The sequence below is a fragment of the Trifolium pratense genome, linkage group LG1, assembly GCF_020283565.1.
Source record: "Trifolium pratense cultivar HEN17-A07 linkage group LG1, ARS_RC_1.1, whole genome shotgun sequence".
Lineage (NCBI taxonomy): Eukaryota > Viridiplantae > Streptophyta > Magnoliopsida > Fabales > Fabaceae > Trifolium > Trifolium pratense.
The window spans coordinates 26,804,006-26,822,199 of NC_060059.1; the positions used below are offsets into that span (position 1 = coordinate 26,804,006).

At 34.7% G+C, this 18,194-nt stretch overlaps 1 protein-coding gene across 1 annotated transcript; it reads left to right on the forward strand.

Annotated features, from left to right (window-relative positions):
- The first annotated feature begins 1,379 nt into the window (after positions 1–1,379).
- On the forward strand, positions 1,380–3,800 carry LOC123902258. The gene is made up of 2 exons (XM_045951939.1): positions 1,380–2,393; positions 3,051–3,800. Exons 1-2 carry the CDS (start codon positions 1,498–1,500, stop codon positions 3,079–3,081), a joined length of 927 nt encoding a protein of 308 aa, XP_045807895.1. The 5' UTR covers positions 1,380–1,497; the 3' UTR covers positions 3,082–3,800.
- Positions 3,801–18,194: the final 14,394 nt, after the last annotated feature.

The following is an 18,194-nucleotide window of genomic DNA, read 5'->3' on the forward strand; positions in this document are numbered from 1 at the left end:
TTTCCAGTAAGATATAGTTAGTCCAATCAGTTGAGAAAGAACCGTTCAATTTTCAAAAATCAAATTCTTATTTGTTTGTTAGTCCAATTAGGTAATATTGAATTGTCTGATTGATATATAAAATTTGAATTTCTATTTTCTAAGTCGAAGTTGGTAGATTTATAGTTGATACTTCACGGTCCTTTTATATATACTAGTTTAAAGACCCGTGCATTCGCACGGGTCATTGATTTTTATTCAATATTTAAGTTTGTCATTATATTATGGTATAAAATTTATTTAGAATAAAATATTTAAAAATTTGTTATATAATATTGTGCTATTTTTTGTAAAACTTATTACATGAATAAATTTGATTATAATTAACAATGATAAATTATCCAATTTTTTACGTATCCGTTATAAATAATAGTCCCGTGTATATTTTTTAATAAAATTAGAAATTTGATTAGGTATATTTATGATAATTTTGTAAATTTGTTAATTAACTGTATTATTATTAATATATTATTATTATTAGTTAATAGTATTTTTTATGTTTCTATTTCTATATTCCTGATTTTATGCGTATTCATCTTATTTTTCTATAATATTTTTTATTGACTATTTTATTCTCTTTTTTATTTGAATAAATTATTGAGTTTATCATATTAATTTGTTTTGTTGCTATTTTTATGAGTATAGACAACTGTTTTATTTTGTTTCAATCTATAATCTGTTTTGTTTCTATTTTTAAGCATATCATATTTTTTGTTTGTATTTTATCTTATATTCTTTCTATATTTTTTTTTATTAGTGAAATTACAATGAAGGGTATAAAACTTACAACGTGGTTAAAAGTAATAAGGATAAATTAGTAACTTTGGTGATAATCGATTTTAATATATTAGTAATAATAGATTTGAAAAACTATTTTTTTTTTATTTTTTTGGTACATAACATATTAATTTTTTTTTGGTACATAACATATTAAATTTATTGGAAAGAGAAAGTGTGTGCAAAAAAAAATATTGGTGAATTAAAATAAGGTATAATAGGAAAATAAGGTGTACAAATACAATTTCTTAATTTCTTGTATTTTTTCTTTCTAAAATGTCAAGTAATTTGAAATGAAGGGAGTAATATAATCAAATGGTCAAAAATCATAGATTTTAAAATGGTTCAGATGGAGTAAGAGTAGGATGGACGGGTGTGATTGTATTTGATGCATTTGCTTTAGTTTAACTTTCGACGGCTTTTGGTTATTGTTCTAGATTGTTGTTTTAGTTGTTCTCATATGGATGGTTTCAAGGGATTTTAGGGTCACTATCGGTGTTGTTGGAATTCGTCCTTTGTGAAGAATTTTGTATGAATTCGTCCTTAAACTACAACTATCTCATAGGCACCACAACCACAACTATCTCATAGGCACCAACACCACAACTATATATCTTCGATATTAGTTTTACAGACTATTCTCATAGGCACCAACACCACAACTATCTTCAATATTGTTGAATGATGGCATCCCACACTACCCTTGAAGAAAAATTTGATGAGCTACAAAAAGCAGAGGAAACACCCCAAATTTCAGCACCAAAGATACAAAAAGTGCCAGAATATCTTAGAAACAGAAAAGAATTTAAGAAGTATTATTTACCCAGGTTGATGTCAATAGGTCCTGTCCATCATGACAATGCAAATCTCAAGTTAGGAGAGAAGTACAAGCTTATGTGGGCAGCACAATACATCAACAAATATACCAGCAAAATTGCACATGATCTACACAAAAAAATTTTAGATAAAATTGATGAATTGAAGGGTCTTTTTGCCGAGGATGTTTTAACTGCTACCGGAGAGTCTCTAAAAGGCTTCAGTTGCCTTGACGAAAAGTTGTCATGGATTTTGTTCATAGATGGATGTTCTCTGCTGTATTTCTTGGCGGCGGCAATGAATGCCGACGATAATCCAGAGGAAATTTTGAATATTAAGCATGCTCAACTATTTCCTGTGACGATGGATGTACTTTTGTTGGAGAATCAACTTCCTTATCTTGTACTGAAGCTGTTGTGGGAAAAAGATGATCAGCATGAATTGATAGATATCATGAAGAATTTCCTCAAAGATAAACATTGGACACCAGAAAATGAGACTAAATCTGATAATTCGGTCACACCAGATAATAACATGACTTTGAGTTCAGTCAGGTCACGCATTCAAGCTTGTTTTTCGGTTCAGAAGAAGAAGAAGAAGAAGAAGAAGAAGAAGAAGAAGAAGAAGAAGAAGAAGAAGAAGAAGAAGAAGAACAACAACAACAACAACAACATAGTGTATCAATACCGAATGAGTCTGAGTTACCAACTCATCTTCTTGATCTTCAGCGTAAAATCATCCTCTCCAAATCTTCTTCCAAGGTACAAATTAATTACTAGTACTAGTATATAAACTACTGCTGCTGACACTATATTTTAAAAACATCAATTTTTTATTTTGTTTTATTTGTAATTCCTATAAAAAATTTCAACAAGTTTTCGTCCTCAAATATTCTATCATGAATTTTTGGTTCATAATTTTTAATCAACTCATGTATATTATTCAAAGTTTTTAATTTTTTTTTTGCGGTTATATTTAGTACATTATATGAATTTGTCTTTCAAATTTTTTTTTTTTTAACAATTGATGAATTAAATATGATTTTTGTTTTGTATTTTTTACTTCAAAATTCATAAATAATTCATCTTATGTTAAAAAATTCTAAAATTAATTTTGTGGGAGAGTTTCTTATATAAACATTAATACCAAAAACCATTAAAAAAATGTGAAAGTACACAAAAATTGATTAAAAGTAGAGACCAAAAGTTGTGACAAAAAATATTAAAGGATCAAAAGTTGCTGAATTTTTTTTTTTTTTGAGACTAAAAATAAAATTTGAGATATTTATAAAAATGAAACACTTATTTAACCTTTTTTTTTTTTTATTTCTTTGTAAATGTGATGTATATTTATTTATGTCTTATTGTTATATTATTATAAGTAAGATCCTTAAATCCATTTCTGATCTATAAATTTAGATCACTAAAGGCAACGAAGCTGACAGCATGAATAAAGGTCATAAGAGTTCAAAGAAAAACACCAGGATGATGACATATAGGAACGTACAAGATCTAAGAAAAGTAGGAATAAAACTTGAGCCACGTGAGATACAAGGGCCAATCGACATAGTTTTGCAGCGCTGCAAAACTGACTCTCCCTGAAATGATTGTTGATGACATCACAGCCTCTACATTCCTCAATCTAATAGCGTATGAGATGTGTCCTGATTTTGATACTTGCTATGAGATAAGTTCTTTTGTATCTTTCATGGACTTGCTCATTGACAATGCTGAAGATGTGAGAATATTGAGAAGAAAAGGGATTTTGCTCAATTGCCTTGGTAGTGATGAGGAAGCTGCACATCTTTTCAATATCATAAGTACCGACATGTGGGATTATTATAAACTTACATATCCTATAGTTAGAGCCCAAATACATGAGCATTACTACAATAAATACAAGACTTGGATAGCACTGGGTATTCACACCTATTTCAACAATCCTTGGACCTTTATTGCCTTCCTAGCTGCCTTTATGGCATTGACTCTTACTTTTGTTCAAACATGGTTTACTGTTAAACAGTCTAAGAAATAAATGTGTTTTGTTGTGCCAATGTTGTTTATTTAGAGTGTGTGCAGGTAATAGTCGTCGTCTAGTAAGACAATTACAACTAGTGTACTTCTTCTCTATAGGCTATGTGGACTTTATTTATGAATTTTCGGGTTAAATTGGTGTTCAATTTTTTTTGTTACAAATTTTTTTATTTTTTTTAGCTTTCACCAATAGTTTAATCTGGTTTGGGGTAAGTTCTGGTATCATGCACATTTTGATTTAATAGTAAAAAAATATAAAAACTATTTTTTTAAAGGGTCTTGTTAACATGCTTCAAAAGTTAAAATGCACAAATTAATCATGATACCATGACTTTTTTTGTTTGATTTATCATGATACCATGACTTATTTAAACTATTTTTGCAAATTTTACGATATTCACTTTGTCATGTCAAATTCCTCCATTAAAACAAAATAATAAGAAACACATTTATCCTTCTATAAAACCTACTAAAATATCATTATTGAAAATGCTCTAAGCAAGTGGTGTATCCATACACGACAAGTAATTTTGTGGGTGCTTTAAACGGCAGAACGGACAACTCCTCTGGTGAGATGACGCGCAATTAGAGCTGTCAAAGAGGCTGGCTCGGGGGGCCCGGTCATATAAAGGGGCTGGACTGACCCCTTAACTTCATGGTCCAACCCGCTTAGCCCGGCCCGATAGCAAAAACCTACATGGCCTGATGGGCCGACCCACTAATTTTCATAGTTTTTTTTAAAAAAAAAAAAAAACTATTTCTACTAAATTTATGTTATATTTCTCAACTAAATCTCCAAGAAGGTAATTCGTATCCCTATATTTTCTCACATAATCTCTCAAACAACAATATCTTCCACTTTATTCTCATCAAACAAACAAACAAATCACTAACAAATAATTTCATTCAAATCTAATAAGTTTTTTGTCATATTATTATTACTAGCGGCCAAACAGGCACGTTTCGTGTCCGTTTGTGTGACCCGCATTTTCTATTTTATCTTATGTTATGGTGAGTTTGTTAATAAAAGAATTTTACAGCTAAAAAATGTACTATATCATAGTGAGTTTGTTAATAAGATATTGTTGCTATTATGAAAAGTCCACACCAAATTTTTTTGTATCCTCTCTATATATAGGTATAGATTTTCACCTCGTATCTCAGTATTTTATATCTACTTTTAATATAATAAAATTAATTACTACCAAAGTTACTAATTTATCCTTAGTAGATTTAACCATATTCCAAGTTTTATACGAATCGTTAGTTGGTTCAGTGGTGATTGGCGGTGAACTTGCTAGGGAGGACCGCGGTTCGATCCCCCGCAACAACGATCAGTAATGGTTTTTCTTGGTTATAGTATTGTGGATAAAATCTCTCATGTTCTCTTTCCACTACTTTTATTCTCCGATATTTGTGGGAAATGCCCTAGATAACTGTTGGAATATTCTTTCCTTTAGTCTTTATTCTTGAAACCGTTAATTTCTTCATAAATTCTTCTCTTTGACCATGTAATACTCCTAATCAGTGTTTTAAAAATCGGACCGGCCAGACGAACCGGTTGAACCGGGAATCAGAGGTAAACAGGTCTGGTCTGATTGTTGGACCGAGCATGCTAATAAACCGATGGAAACCGAAATGAACCGGCAAAACCGGCGAACGGGCGGTTTTTTGAACCGGCCGGTTTATTTGCAGGCAGATTTTTTAAAATTTTTTATTTCATTTTTTTTTTACGCTTAATTTTTTCACTTGATATCCAAAGCACAACAAAAGTAACATTGGATAGGGCAAAAATAATAACAATATAAATGAAACAAATGTTTGCTAAAAATTATTAACCCATTTGAATATTCCAAGAAGAAAGTAACAATTTCATCCCATGAACTGAAATTCATAGATCAATCACCGAAAAGGTCTAACCTTGGCTAACAAAATCAATATTAGGCATGTTTGAAAGAAGAAAAAAACAAATCAGTGAGATGAAAGAGAGAGAGAGAGAGAGAGAGAGAGAGAGAGAGAGAGAGAGAGAGAGAGAGAGAGAGAGAGAAGAAAGAAAAGAAAGAACAAATAGTGAGGAGAAAAGAATCAAAGAAAAGAGAGAAAAAAAAAGCCTAGTGCAAGTAGGTTGTGTAATAGGAGTAATGAAATCTCAATTTTAGGGTTATAACTTTTATTTGGGCTTTTGGGTCAACAAAACTAGGTAAATTAATAGCCCAAAGTATTATAAAAAGACTACTTTTCTTTTTAACCAAATTAAAAAATCAAGTATATTTAACATCCAATTTTTTTTTGGTAAGATATACAATTATTATTTATTCTTTTAAAACCTATATGTTATGAACTATTCCTAGAGAATAACAAGAATAGAGAAGAAGAGATGAAGGAGAGAAAGAGAAGAGAGAATAGACTCTTGTATTGTTCTATTCAAGATGTATATCACATTGTATCATATGCTCTATTTATAGGACAATATATGGGCCAATGAATATGGGTCAAGACTAATGGACATCTACTAATATATTCATAACACTCCCCCTTAGATGTCCATTGAGGATATGCCTCATTAAAACCTTACTAGAAAAAAAACCTATTGGGAAAAAATCCTAGTGAAGGAAAAAGAGTACATAGTCTTTTGTGTGTGAACTGCCTCATTAAAAACCTTACCAGGAAAACCCAGTGGGATAAAACCATGGTGAAGGGAAAAAGAGTGCCTAACATATTTATATCTCCCCCTGATAAATACAAATATATCTAAGAAGAAAAATGTCAAATAATCTTCAATATTAGTTGCTCCAAAGCTTTGACGATTGGTGATGACATGTTGACAATCTTATATCTTCGTTATTATATTCTTCAAATTAGCAGTGTTTGTGATATGATCTTCATGTTGAATTGTAGGAAAAACCCTTTATTAGAAAAATCACAACCCCTTGTATCAGGTGAATAGCGTACTTCAAAACAAATCACATTCTTGATCTATTTCATATAGTGCTAAACTTTCCGCATCATTTTATTTCATGAGATTGTTATTATAGTTCTTCATCATTTACTCGAACTCTAAAATGACATTTGTTTACATCGGTGATCTTACAAAACGTAACTGATTTTATCTTTCATATAGAATCATTTTAGAACCTTCTGTATATAAACTTCATGATTCACAAAATATTCTTCAAATACTTATTTTGTAAGAAATGACAATATCTCAAGCTCTTCAGGAGTCTCTTGATCATATTTTTATCATCGACATAAATCTTAAATATATCAAATTCATTGCCAAATATTTTCTTAAAATGAACAAATTGTCATTTTCATATTTCTCACTTGGAAATATTCAACAGGAATATTATACGACATGCATATAGATGTTGCTCGAGTATATAAGGAGACTTATTCATGTTTATTAAGTCATCTCTCCAATATATATGTGTCTTACGAAAATTAAATCCTTCTGGGATTTTCATATAATCATCATTATCTAGTGAGCCAGTCAAATACGTTAAAACACATATTTCACATAAATTGAGTATTTCATATGCTACTCAACTTAATTAATTACAAAGAAGTTTTGAAATTCACTTTAGGTGAATATGCTTATTGAAAATAAAAGATAGACATTTATCAATATACTTGAATAACAATTCAAACTCTAAATATTTGATTTTCATTATTTTTCTCTTGAAAATTTATTCATATCGAATTATTTCCATCTGCAGATGGAATGGACTATTGGTCCAAAAACGTTCCGCTTTGCAAAGCTAGTTTAATTTTGTATCAATTACGTCTATCTATTTAGTCAATTATTTCATTGTCTATAATCCTTAATAGACTTTGATTTATGATCCTCATTATTTCTTATCATATATAGCGCTATATTATATAAATAAACACTGTCAACGTTGATTTTCTTTCGGTTTCATCGGATTCCATTCATGACATAATTTGTCGAGATCTCTTTATTTTCATAAATTTCAAGTACCTGATAAGTTCTGTAACGACCCATTTTTCGTATTCGTATATTTTATTAAATGTATTTTATTTATTAATTGGCTTTTATTATTTTAGTGAGCGACGAATAATTATTTAGCCGAACGTAAGTTATTAGACGCGAGAACCATTGTTTTGGGCTTATGGGCGTGAGAGGCATGGGCCTAAGCCAATTGGGCTTGGTTCATGATACATGAGAAGTGGTATAAGTAGCAATATCAACCTTGAATAGTATCATAACTTCATTTCTTTGAGTTGAGTGAGTAGAAGCAAGATAGAGCAAGAGCTAGGGTTTTGGCTAAGAGAAAGCTTGAGCAAGAGAAGGCTTGGATCATCATCTTTGCTTAAGGTAAGAGATTAGAATTCATGATTCTTGAGTGGTAAGGAGAGGGGAGATTGTCTATGTCTCCGTTCCCGAACTCTCCCACTCAATTTCTTTTAGATTTTGATTAAGATTTTGTATGTGAGTGTGATGTTCTTCATCATTACTTGTATGTGTTAATCACTAGCTTGATTCCATGATGAATATGTATGTGTTTGGATCATTTTTGGAAAGTTTATGAAAGTTACTTAAAACCCAAGAAATTGCCATGATTTTGATTATTAGAGGTATTTGGATGTTTGGAAGGGATGATTAATGTTCCTTGATACCATATATGTTTGGAATGGCTGTTTATATGAATTTATAACATGTTTGGATGAATTTTTGAGTTGATTTAGTGTTAAACCGCCTTAGATAACTCAAGAACAGATTTTCTTTCTGGTGTAGTTCGCTTAGCGAACAGGAGTTCGCTACAGCGAATAAGCTCGCTACAAGTTCGCTACCTGTTCGCCATGTACCTGTAATCCTCTGATGTAGTTCGCTACAGCGAATTGAGATTCGCTTAGCGAATAAGTTCGCTACCTGTTCGCTTTGGATTCGCTTAGCGAACAGTACTGAACCTGCAACTTTTGTTATGGGTTGTAAGTGTATTTTAGGCACTTGTAACATGGTTTAAGAGTATCCTTACATGATTGTTGATACATGTTGATACTGTTAATGCTTATTGTTAATCGTTATATGATTGATAAACGTGTATGCAATAAGTTGTAGCTTAAAGTGAGCAATGTATATGTTTTGGCATTAATTTGCAATGATAAGAGAATGATGTATGTTTTATGACATAAGTGTAAATGAAACCTTGTGTGTATAAAAATGAGTATGCAGATAATTATCATGTGAATAATTATGAATTGAGTGATAGGATATTGTGTTATCCTAATGTGTTAGATGTTGGAATTGTGTTTCCGCATCAGTGAATGAATAGCTTCGAGCTAGATAGCGTCATGTATTTGATGTGTTTAAAAGTAATCATGCATTCATGATTGTATGTGAACATTGGAAACTTGGGTTCCAATAACGAAAATGGATTATGTGTCCATAATGAAGCCGAGGATCGGATTAGATGAATCCATGAGTCCGGAGCTGCTATCCAACAGGATATAAAACTGTTTTGGCTTATCCAAGGGAGATAAGATGGTTCGGTAAGTTCCGACATATCCAGCATGATATAAAACTGTTCTTGGTCCACCGTTGGTGAGATACCTTGGTACCACATGCATTTAGTTATGTCTAGGGATGGCATGACAGTGAATTAATTGGCATTAGATACCTTAGGGTAAATGCGCATATATTTGATAAGTGGTATGTGACATTATCTGGTTGAATTGTGTTGAACCTTATTAATTGATAATTGTTTAGGGCGATGTTTTGGCGTGAGTTAGAATGTGCATGATGTAGTTCGAAAGTGTAAGACCTTTCTTATACTCGTATGATATGCGATTATGTTTTCTAACTCTCTGCTTTGTGTTATTTGCTGGACCTTTGGGGGTTCAGATATTCAGGCTGAGGATTGTGCCGACGTTTAGACTGCTGTTCTAGCGTGGTGTTGAAGTACCTTTTGGTGAGGAGACTTAGCATAGATTACTCCTCTTAGTACTAGCTTTTGACTAGAGTTTGTAATTAGTGAATGCTCTGGTAATGTAACATCGAGTCGGGGATTACGCTTGGATTTCATCGTATATCGGTGTTACCTTTTGATATGCTAGTTCTTGTATAAGTGACATCCTTAGGGATGAATATGGCTTATGTATATATATATGCATGCTTGGTTGTTTGATTGGAATCCGCTGTTGCTTTTCATGTTAAATTTCGTGACGCTCTGTGTGTATGCTTGTGTTTTAATTACCGCGTGGCACTCTGCCTTTACACTTGTTGAAAAGTTTTTAAAATTACGTTTTTAAGGGTAGTATGGGTTAGGGTGTTACAATAGTGGTATCAGAGCAGGTCGGTTCGTGTGAACCAATTAGGACTTTTCTTTTCCCCGTATGAGCATGTGTAGGGAACACTGTTAGTACTTTCTAACGTCTAGTTATGATTCGTTCAGGAATCATGGCTGCTGCGAGAACGAATGCTCAGATTGCGGAGGCTTTGGCCGCACTCACCAACATTGTGGTTAGAGATCATCAACCGGGAAGAGAGGTAGAGATGAGGTTGGAAAGGTTCGTGAAACAGAAACCGCCAACATTTACCAGAGGTTACAACCCGGATGGAGCTCACAAGTGGCTGGAGGAACTTGAGATAATTTTTGAAGCAATGGATTGTTCCGAGGAAGGGAAGACAACCCTTGGGACATATGTGTTGCGTGAGGAAGCGAACGTGTGGTGGAAGAATGCCAAGTTGAGGCTAGGACCCGGTGGTATGGCTATACCATGGGCAAGGTTTAAAAGAGAATTTTTGGTTAAGTATTTTCCTGTGGATGTAAAGAACAAGAAAGTAGTGGAATTCATGGAGTTGAAACAGGGAAATATGACGGTAGCTGACTATGCCGTCAAGTTTGAGACTTTGTGTGCGTTTAGCCCGCATTACAACACTTTGGAAGCGGAGAACGACAAGTGTGTGAAGTTTGAAAGTGGTCTACGTCCAGACATTAAGCATATGATTGGATTTTCGCAGATAAGGGATTTTGCGACCCTTGTGAACAAAAGTAGGATTTGTGATGAAGATGGTAGGGCCAAGGTGAACTACTACAAGGCTGCGAATGACCGAAAAGGGAAAGGACAAGAGCGCGGAAAACCTTATGATAACCGCGGTAGGGGTAATACAAGTGGTGGTAAGCCGACGAATGGAAGTTGTTATAACTGTGGAGAAAGGGGTCATATGTCTTATGATTGCCCGAAGAAGGGAGATAGGTGTAAGAATTGTGGAAAACTGGGCCACAAGACCGAAGTGTGTAGGACAAAAGTGGTGTGTTTCAACTGTGGTGAGGAAGGCCACAAGAGTCCGACTTGTAAGAAGCCCAAGAAGGTGATGGGCAAGGTGTTTGCTTTGAGTGGAGAGGATGCTAGCCTTGAGGACAATCTCATTAGAGGTACGTGTTTCATCTATAACACTCCTTTAATTGCGATTATAGATACGGGAGCGACGCATTCTTTTATTTCTTTGGATTGTGCGAAGCGTCTTAGTATTCCTTTAACGGATATGATGGGTAGGATGGAAATAGAAACTCCTGCTAATGGTTCAGTAATTACTCGACAAGTATGTCGTAATTGCCCCGTAACCATTTTTGATAAGCATTTTGGTATGGATTTAGTATGTATTCCACTTAGTGGTATGGATGTAATTTTTGGTATGAATTGGTTAATCTTTAATCGGATTCATATCAACTGTCGTGAGAAGGCCGTTGTTTTTCCGAAGCCGGAGGAGAACTTGCATTTGATGAGCGGGAAGGAAGTATCGGAAGCGTTGAAAGAACATGCAGAGATGTTCATAATGTTTGCATCATTGAAACTCGAAGGAGGAGTTAAGATAGAAGAGTTACCGATCGTTTGTGAATTCCCAGATGTGTTTCCGGATGATATATCTGACGTGCCTCCAAAGCGAGAGGTAGAGTTTTCTATCGACCTAGTACCTGGAACTAGTCCGATATCGATGGCGCCGTATCGAATGTCAGCGTCAGAGTTGAATGAGTTGAAGAAGCAACTTGAAGAGCTGCTTGAGAAGAGGTTTGTTCGACCGAGTGTTTCGCCATGGGGAGCGCCAGTATTGCTTGTGAAGAAGAAAGATGGAAGCATGAGATTATGTATAGACTATCGTCAGTTGAACAAAGTGACGATCAAGAATAAATATCCACTTCCGAGGATAGATGATTTGATGGATCAACTAGTTGGAGCTTGTGTGTTTAGTAAGATCGATTTGAGATCTGGATACCATCAGATTAGAGTAAAGACGGAAGACATACCTAAGACTGCATTTAGGACGAGGTATGGGCACTACGAGTATTCAGTTATGCCGTTTGGTGTGACCAATGCACCTGGAGTTTTCATGGAGTATATGAACCGAATTTTCCATTCATTTTTGGATAGATTCGTGGTGGTGTTCATCGACGACATTTTGATTTACTCAAAATCCGAGGAAGAGCACGAAGAGCACTTGAGGATTGTTTTGCAAGTCTTGAAGGAGAAGAAGTTGTATGCCAAGTTATCAAAGTGTGAATTTTGGATGAAAGAGGTGAGTTTCCTGGGGCATATAATTTCAAGTGGAGGAATCGCGGTAGATCCTGCGAAGGTTGACGCTGTGTCACAGTGGGGAACGCCGGAATCTGTTTCAGAGATTAGAAGTTTTCTTGGTTTAGCCGGTTATTATAGAAGATTCATCGAAGGTTTTTCGAAGTTGGCTTTACCGTTAACCAAGTTGACGAGGAAAGATCAAGCGTTTGTTTGGGATGGTAATTGTGAGGAGAGCTTCCAAGAGCTCAAGAGAAGATTGACTACTGCACCCGTGTTGATTTTACCTGATGCCAAAGAGTCGTTCGTCGTGTATTGCGATGCTTCGAAGTTAGGACTTGGCGGAGTGCTTATGCAAGGGGGTAATGTGGTAGCATATGCTTCAAGGCAACTGAAGGTTCACGAGAGGAACTATCCAACGCATGATTTGGAGTTAGCCGCAGTGGTGTTTACTTTGAAAGTGTGGAGACACTACTTGTATGGATCGAGGTTTGAAGTGTTTAGTGATCACAAGAGTCTGAGATACTTATTCGACCAGAAGGAGTTGAATATGAGGCAACGAAGATGGCTCGAATTCTTAAAGGACTACGATTTTGAATTGAGTTATCACCCTGGAAAAGCCAATGTAGTGGCCGATGCATTAAGTAGGAAAACTTTGCATATGTCATCATTGATGGTGAAAGAGTTAGAGTTGATTGAAGAATTCCGAGACTTGAGTCTTGTGTGCGAGGTTACTTCTTCAAGTGTGAAGCTTGGAATGTTAAGACTGACGAATCCTTTTCTTGAAGATATTAAAGAACGTCAGAAATCGGATAAGAGATTGATGGAGAAGATGGTACTCATCAATGAAGGCAAGGAGACCAATATCAAGATTGACGAAAGTGGAGTCATGAGATTTCACGGAAGAGTTTGTGTACCGGATGTACCCGAAATGAAGAGAATGATCATGGAAGAAGGTCACAGAAGTGGTTTGAGTATACATCCTGGAGTAACCAAGATGTATCAGGATTTGAGGAAGTTATTTTGGTGGCCGGGAATGAAGAGGCAAATTTCTGAATTTGTTTATTCATGCTTAACTTGTCAGAAATCGAAGATCGAACATCAGAAGCCGTTTGGTTTGTTGCAACCAATGTTTATACCCGAATGGAAATGGGATAGCATTGCAATGGATTTTGTGGGAGGTTTACCGAAGACCAAGAAAAGTAACGAGGTGATTTGGGTAGTAGTAGATCGTTTGACGAAGTGTGCTCACTTCATTGCTATCAGGAAAGGTACTTTGGTGCCTAAGTTGGCCGAGATTTATGTGGAGCAGATTGTGAAACTACATGGTATACCAACAAGTATTATTTCGGATAGAGATCCGAGATTTACTTCTAGATTTTGGGAAAGCTTGCAAGAAGCTTTAGGAACGAAGTTGAGGTTGAGTTCAGCTTATCATCCTCAAACAGATGGTCAGTCGGAGAGAACAATACAATCCTTAGAGGATTTGTTGAGGGCTTGTGTTTTGGAGCAAAACGTGAATTGGGATTCTTTTTTGCCGTTGGTAGAGTTTACGTACAACAACAGTTACCATTCTAGTATCGGAATGGCACCGTTTGAGGCTTTGTATGGGAGAAGGTGTAGGACACCTCTGTGTTGGTATGAAAATGGAGAAGGTGCAATTCTTGGACCAGAGATTGTACAAGAGACAACAGAGAAGATTCGGATGATTCGTGAGAAGATGAAAACATCTCAGAGTCGACAGAAGAGTTATCATGATAAGAGGAGGAAGGACATTGAATTCCAAGAGGGAGATCATGTATTCCTACGAGTTACATCGACTACTGGAGTAGGACGTGCGTTGAAGTCAAGGAAGTTGACGTCGAGGTTTATTGGGCCGTTTGAGATTTTGAAGCGAGTTGGGAAAGTTGCATATAGGATTGCATTACCGCCATCATTGGCGAATTTGCACGATGTTTTCCATGTATCACAGTTGCGCAAGTATGTGTCTGATCCGACACACGTGATTGAATCGGACGATGTTCAAGTGAGGGATGACTTGACCATCGAGACTGTGCCTTTGAGAATCGAAGGTAGAGAAGTGAAGAGGTTGAGAAATAAAGAGATTGCATCCGTGAAAGTCGTGTGGGGAGGACCGGCTGGTGAGAATGCAACGTGGGAGTTGGAAAGCAAGATGAGAGATTCTTATCCCGATCTGTTTCTAGGTAATTTCGAGGGCGAAATTCTTTTAAGGGGGGTAGGATTGTAACGACCCATTTTTCGTATTCGTATATTTTATTAAATGTATTTTATTTATTAATTGGCTTTTATTATTTTAGTGAGCGACGAATAATTATTTAGCCGAACGTAAGTTATTAGACGCGAGAACCATTGTTTTGGGCTTATGGGCGTGAGAGGCATGGGCCTAAGCCAATTGGGCTTGGTTCATGATACATGAGAAGTGGTATAAGTAGCAATATCAACCTTGAATAGTATCATAACTTCATTTCTTTGAGTTGAGTGAGTAGAAGCAAGATAGAGCAAGAGCTAGGGTTTTGGCTAAGAGAAAGCTTGAGCAAGAGAAGGCTTGGATCATCATCTTTGCTTAAGGTAAGAGATTAGAATTCATGATTCTTGAGTGGTAAGGAGAGGGGAGATTGTCTATGTCTCCGTTCCCGAACTCTCCCACTCAATTTCTTTTAGATTTTGATTAAGATTTTGTATGTGAGTGTGATGTTCTTCATCATTACTTGTATGTGTTAATCACTAGCTTGATTCCATGATGAATATGTATGTGTTTGGATCATTTTTGGAAAGTTTATGAAAGTTACTTAAAACCCAAGAAATTGCCATGATTTTGATTATTAGAGGTATTTGGATGTTTGGAAGGGATGATTAATGTTCCTTGATACCATATATGTTTGGAATGGCTGTTTATATGAATTTATAACATGTTTGGATGAATTTTTGAGTTGATTTAGTGTTAAACCGCCTTAGATAACTCAAGAACAGATTTTCTTTCTGGTGTAGTTCGCTTAGCGAACAAGAGTTCGCTACAGCGAATAAGCTCGCTACAAGTTCGCTACCTGTTCGCCATGTTCCTGTAATCCTCTGATGTAGTTCGCTACAGCGAATTGAGATTCGCTTAGCGAATAAGTTCGCTACCTGTTCGCTTTGGATTCGCTTAGCGAACAGTACTGAACCTGCAACTTTTGTTATGGGTTGTAAGTGTATTTTAGGCACTTGTAACATGGTTTAAGAGTATCCTTACATGATTGTTGATACATGTTGATACTGTTAATGCTTATTGTTAATCGTTATATGATTGATAAACGTGTATGCAATAAGTTGTAGCTTAAAGTGAGCAATGTATATGTTTTGGCATTAATTTGCAATGATAAGAGAATGATGTATGTTTTATGACATAAGTGTAAATGAAACCTTGTGTGTATAAAAATGAGTATGCAGATAATTATCATGTGAATAATTATGAATTGAGTGATAGGATATTGTGTTATCCTAATGTGTTAGATGTTGGAATTGTGTTTCCGCATCAGTGAATGAATAGCTTCGAGCTAGATAGCGTCATGTATTTGATGTGTTTAAAAGTAATCATGCATTCATGATTGTATGTGAACATTGGAAACTTGGGTTCCAATAACGAAAATGGATTATGTGTCCATAATGAAGCCGAGGATCGGATTAGATGAATCCATGAGTCCGGAGCTGCTATCCAACAGGATATAAAACTGTTTTGGCTTATCCAAGGGAGATAAGATGGTTCGGTAAGTTCCGACATATCCAGCATGATATAAAACTGTTCTTGGTCCACCGTTGGTGAGATACCTTGGTACCACATGCATTTAGTTATGTCTAGGGATGGCATGACAGTGAATTAATTGGCATTAGATACCTTAGGGTAAATGCGCATATATTTGATAAGTGGTATGTGACATTATCTGGTTGAATTGTGTTGAACCTTATTAATTGATAATTGTTTAGGGCGATGTTTTGGCGTGAGTTAGAATGTGCATGATGTAGTTCGAAAGTGTAAGACCTTTCTTATACTCGTATGATATGCGATTATGTTTTCTAACTCTCTGCTTTGTGTTATTTGCTGGACCTTTGGGGGTTCAGATATTCAGGCTGAGGATTGTGCCGACGTTTAGACTGCTGTTCTAGCGTGGTGTTGAAGTACCTTTTGGTGAGGAGACTTAGCATAGATTACTCCTCTTAGTACTAGCTTTTGACTAGAGTTTGTAATTAGTGAATGCTCTGGTAATGTAACATCGAGTCGGGGATTACGCTTGGATTTCATCGTATATCGGTGTTACCTTTTGATATGCTAGTTCTTGTATAAGTGACATCCTTAGGGATGAATATGGCTTATGTATATATATATGCATGCTTGGTTGTTTGATTGGAATCCGCTGTTGCTTTTCATGTTAAATTTCATGACGCTCTGTGTGTATGCTTGTGTTTTAATTACCGCGTGGCACTCTGCCTTTACACTTGTTGAAAAGTTTTTAAAATTACGTTTTTAAGGGTAGTATGGGTTAGGGTGTTACAAGTTCTTATGGAACTAGAAAATTAATTATGTCAAATAATCTTTTTATATCCTCACTTGGGTCATCTTTCTTTTTAGCTCCTTTTCTTATTTGAGGATTTTTATCTTTGGAACCGACCGACCTACCACGCTACAGGGTGGTTAAAATTCATTTGCAATATAAGATTGTCCAACAGGGACATCCATTTTGATTGGAGCATTAGCAGCTGATAGTTGATTTCATAAACTTTGCAAATGATATATCTTTTGAACATCTGGTTCAATCTATTTTATATGAGGATCAAGATGAGATAATAATAACTATTTATTTCAAGTGATTCATTTGAACTTCTGGTTCATATTTTTCAGCTGCTTATTCCCTCCCCCTAATATTGGGAAAACTAATTCATCATCACTTGAATATTTTCCTTCTGGGCTATAAACAAGTCCCTAATTATTGGCTCAATATAATTTATAAGGGACGAAGAGTCATATCAAATATATTTTCCCAATATTCTTTAATAATTCATCATATTGCATTATATTGGAGCAATTGGAACATACCAACACATCCAAAAATGCTTATATAAGAAATATTAGATTATAAAACTAAACTTAATTGCAAGTTAAGGGGAAGACTTTTGTATAATAACATATTGGCTTCAGCGAATCAATATCTCAACATATATATTTAAATGTTCCCAAAATATAAAATAGAACTTAGAAGTATTGATCTCATAAGTATCGACCATGTAATTAACTTTAGACGTCTAAAGAATGGATCTTCAAGTTCATTATTATTTTTGTTTGTATGAACATATTCTACAAGATGTTTGGTATAAATTTCAATTAACATATGATACTTATCAAATACTTTCTAGAATTTTTTTTTTTATATATATAAAATGAGCTCTAAAAAATAATCTCACAAACTTTTGGTTGTGAGTTGATAACTAACATACATGTGACCATTTAGTTGATGCATCAATTAAAATTATAGAAATTTAATTGGTCCACATGATCGGTGTATTGATTTATAAATATCACCTTATATATATAAAATAAGAGACGCTCGTTTACTAAATTTATCAATTTTCTTCGGGAACTAGTAATACACAAAAAGTGTTAGATTGAATGAACTTCTGGCCATTCAATACATATCCATAGAAATTTTTTCGCATCATAATAGACCAGAAATGACCCAACTGATCTTGCCAATGACAAAAATAATATGATTTATTTGTAAACTTCTGGTTTACTTGAACATGTGTTTAAGTTGCACTAATATCATAAGTACACCACAAACTAGAGACAAAAGTTGATAATATGTCTCGTAATATAGAGATAAAATATCTCCGTCGTTTCTTGTTTCAATATGATATTCATTTATGTGAATATCCTTCGGTAACAAATTTCTTTAAGACTTAAAATATAAAATACATTAGCAAAGTGCAACTTCGTTTCTCGATATA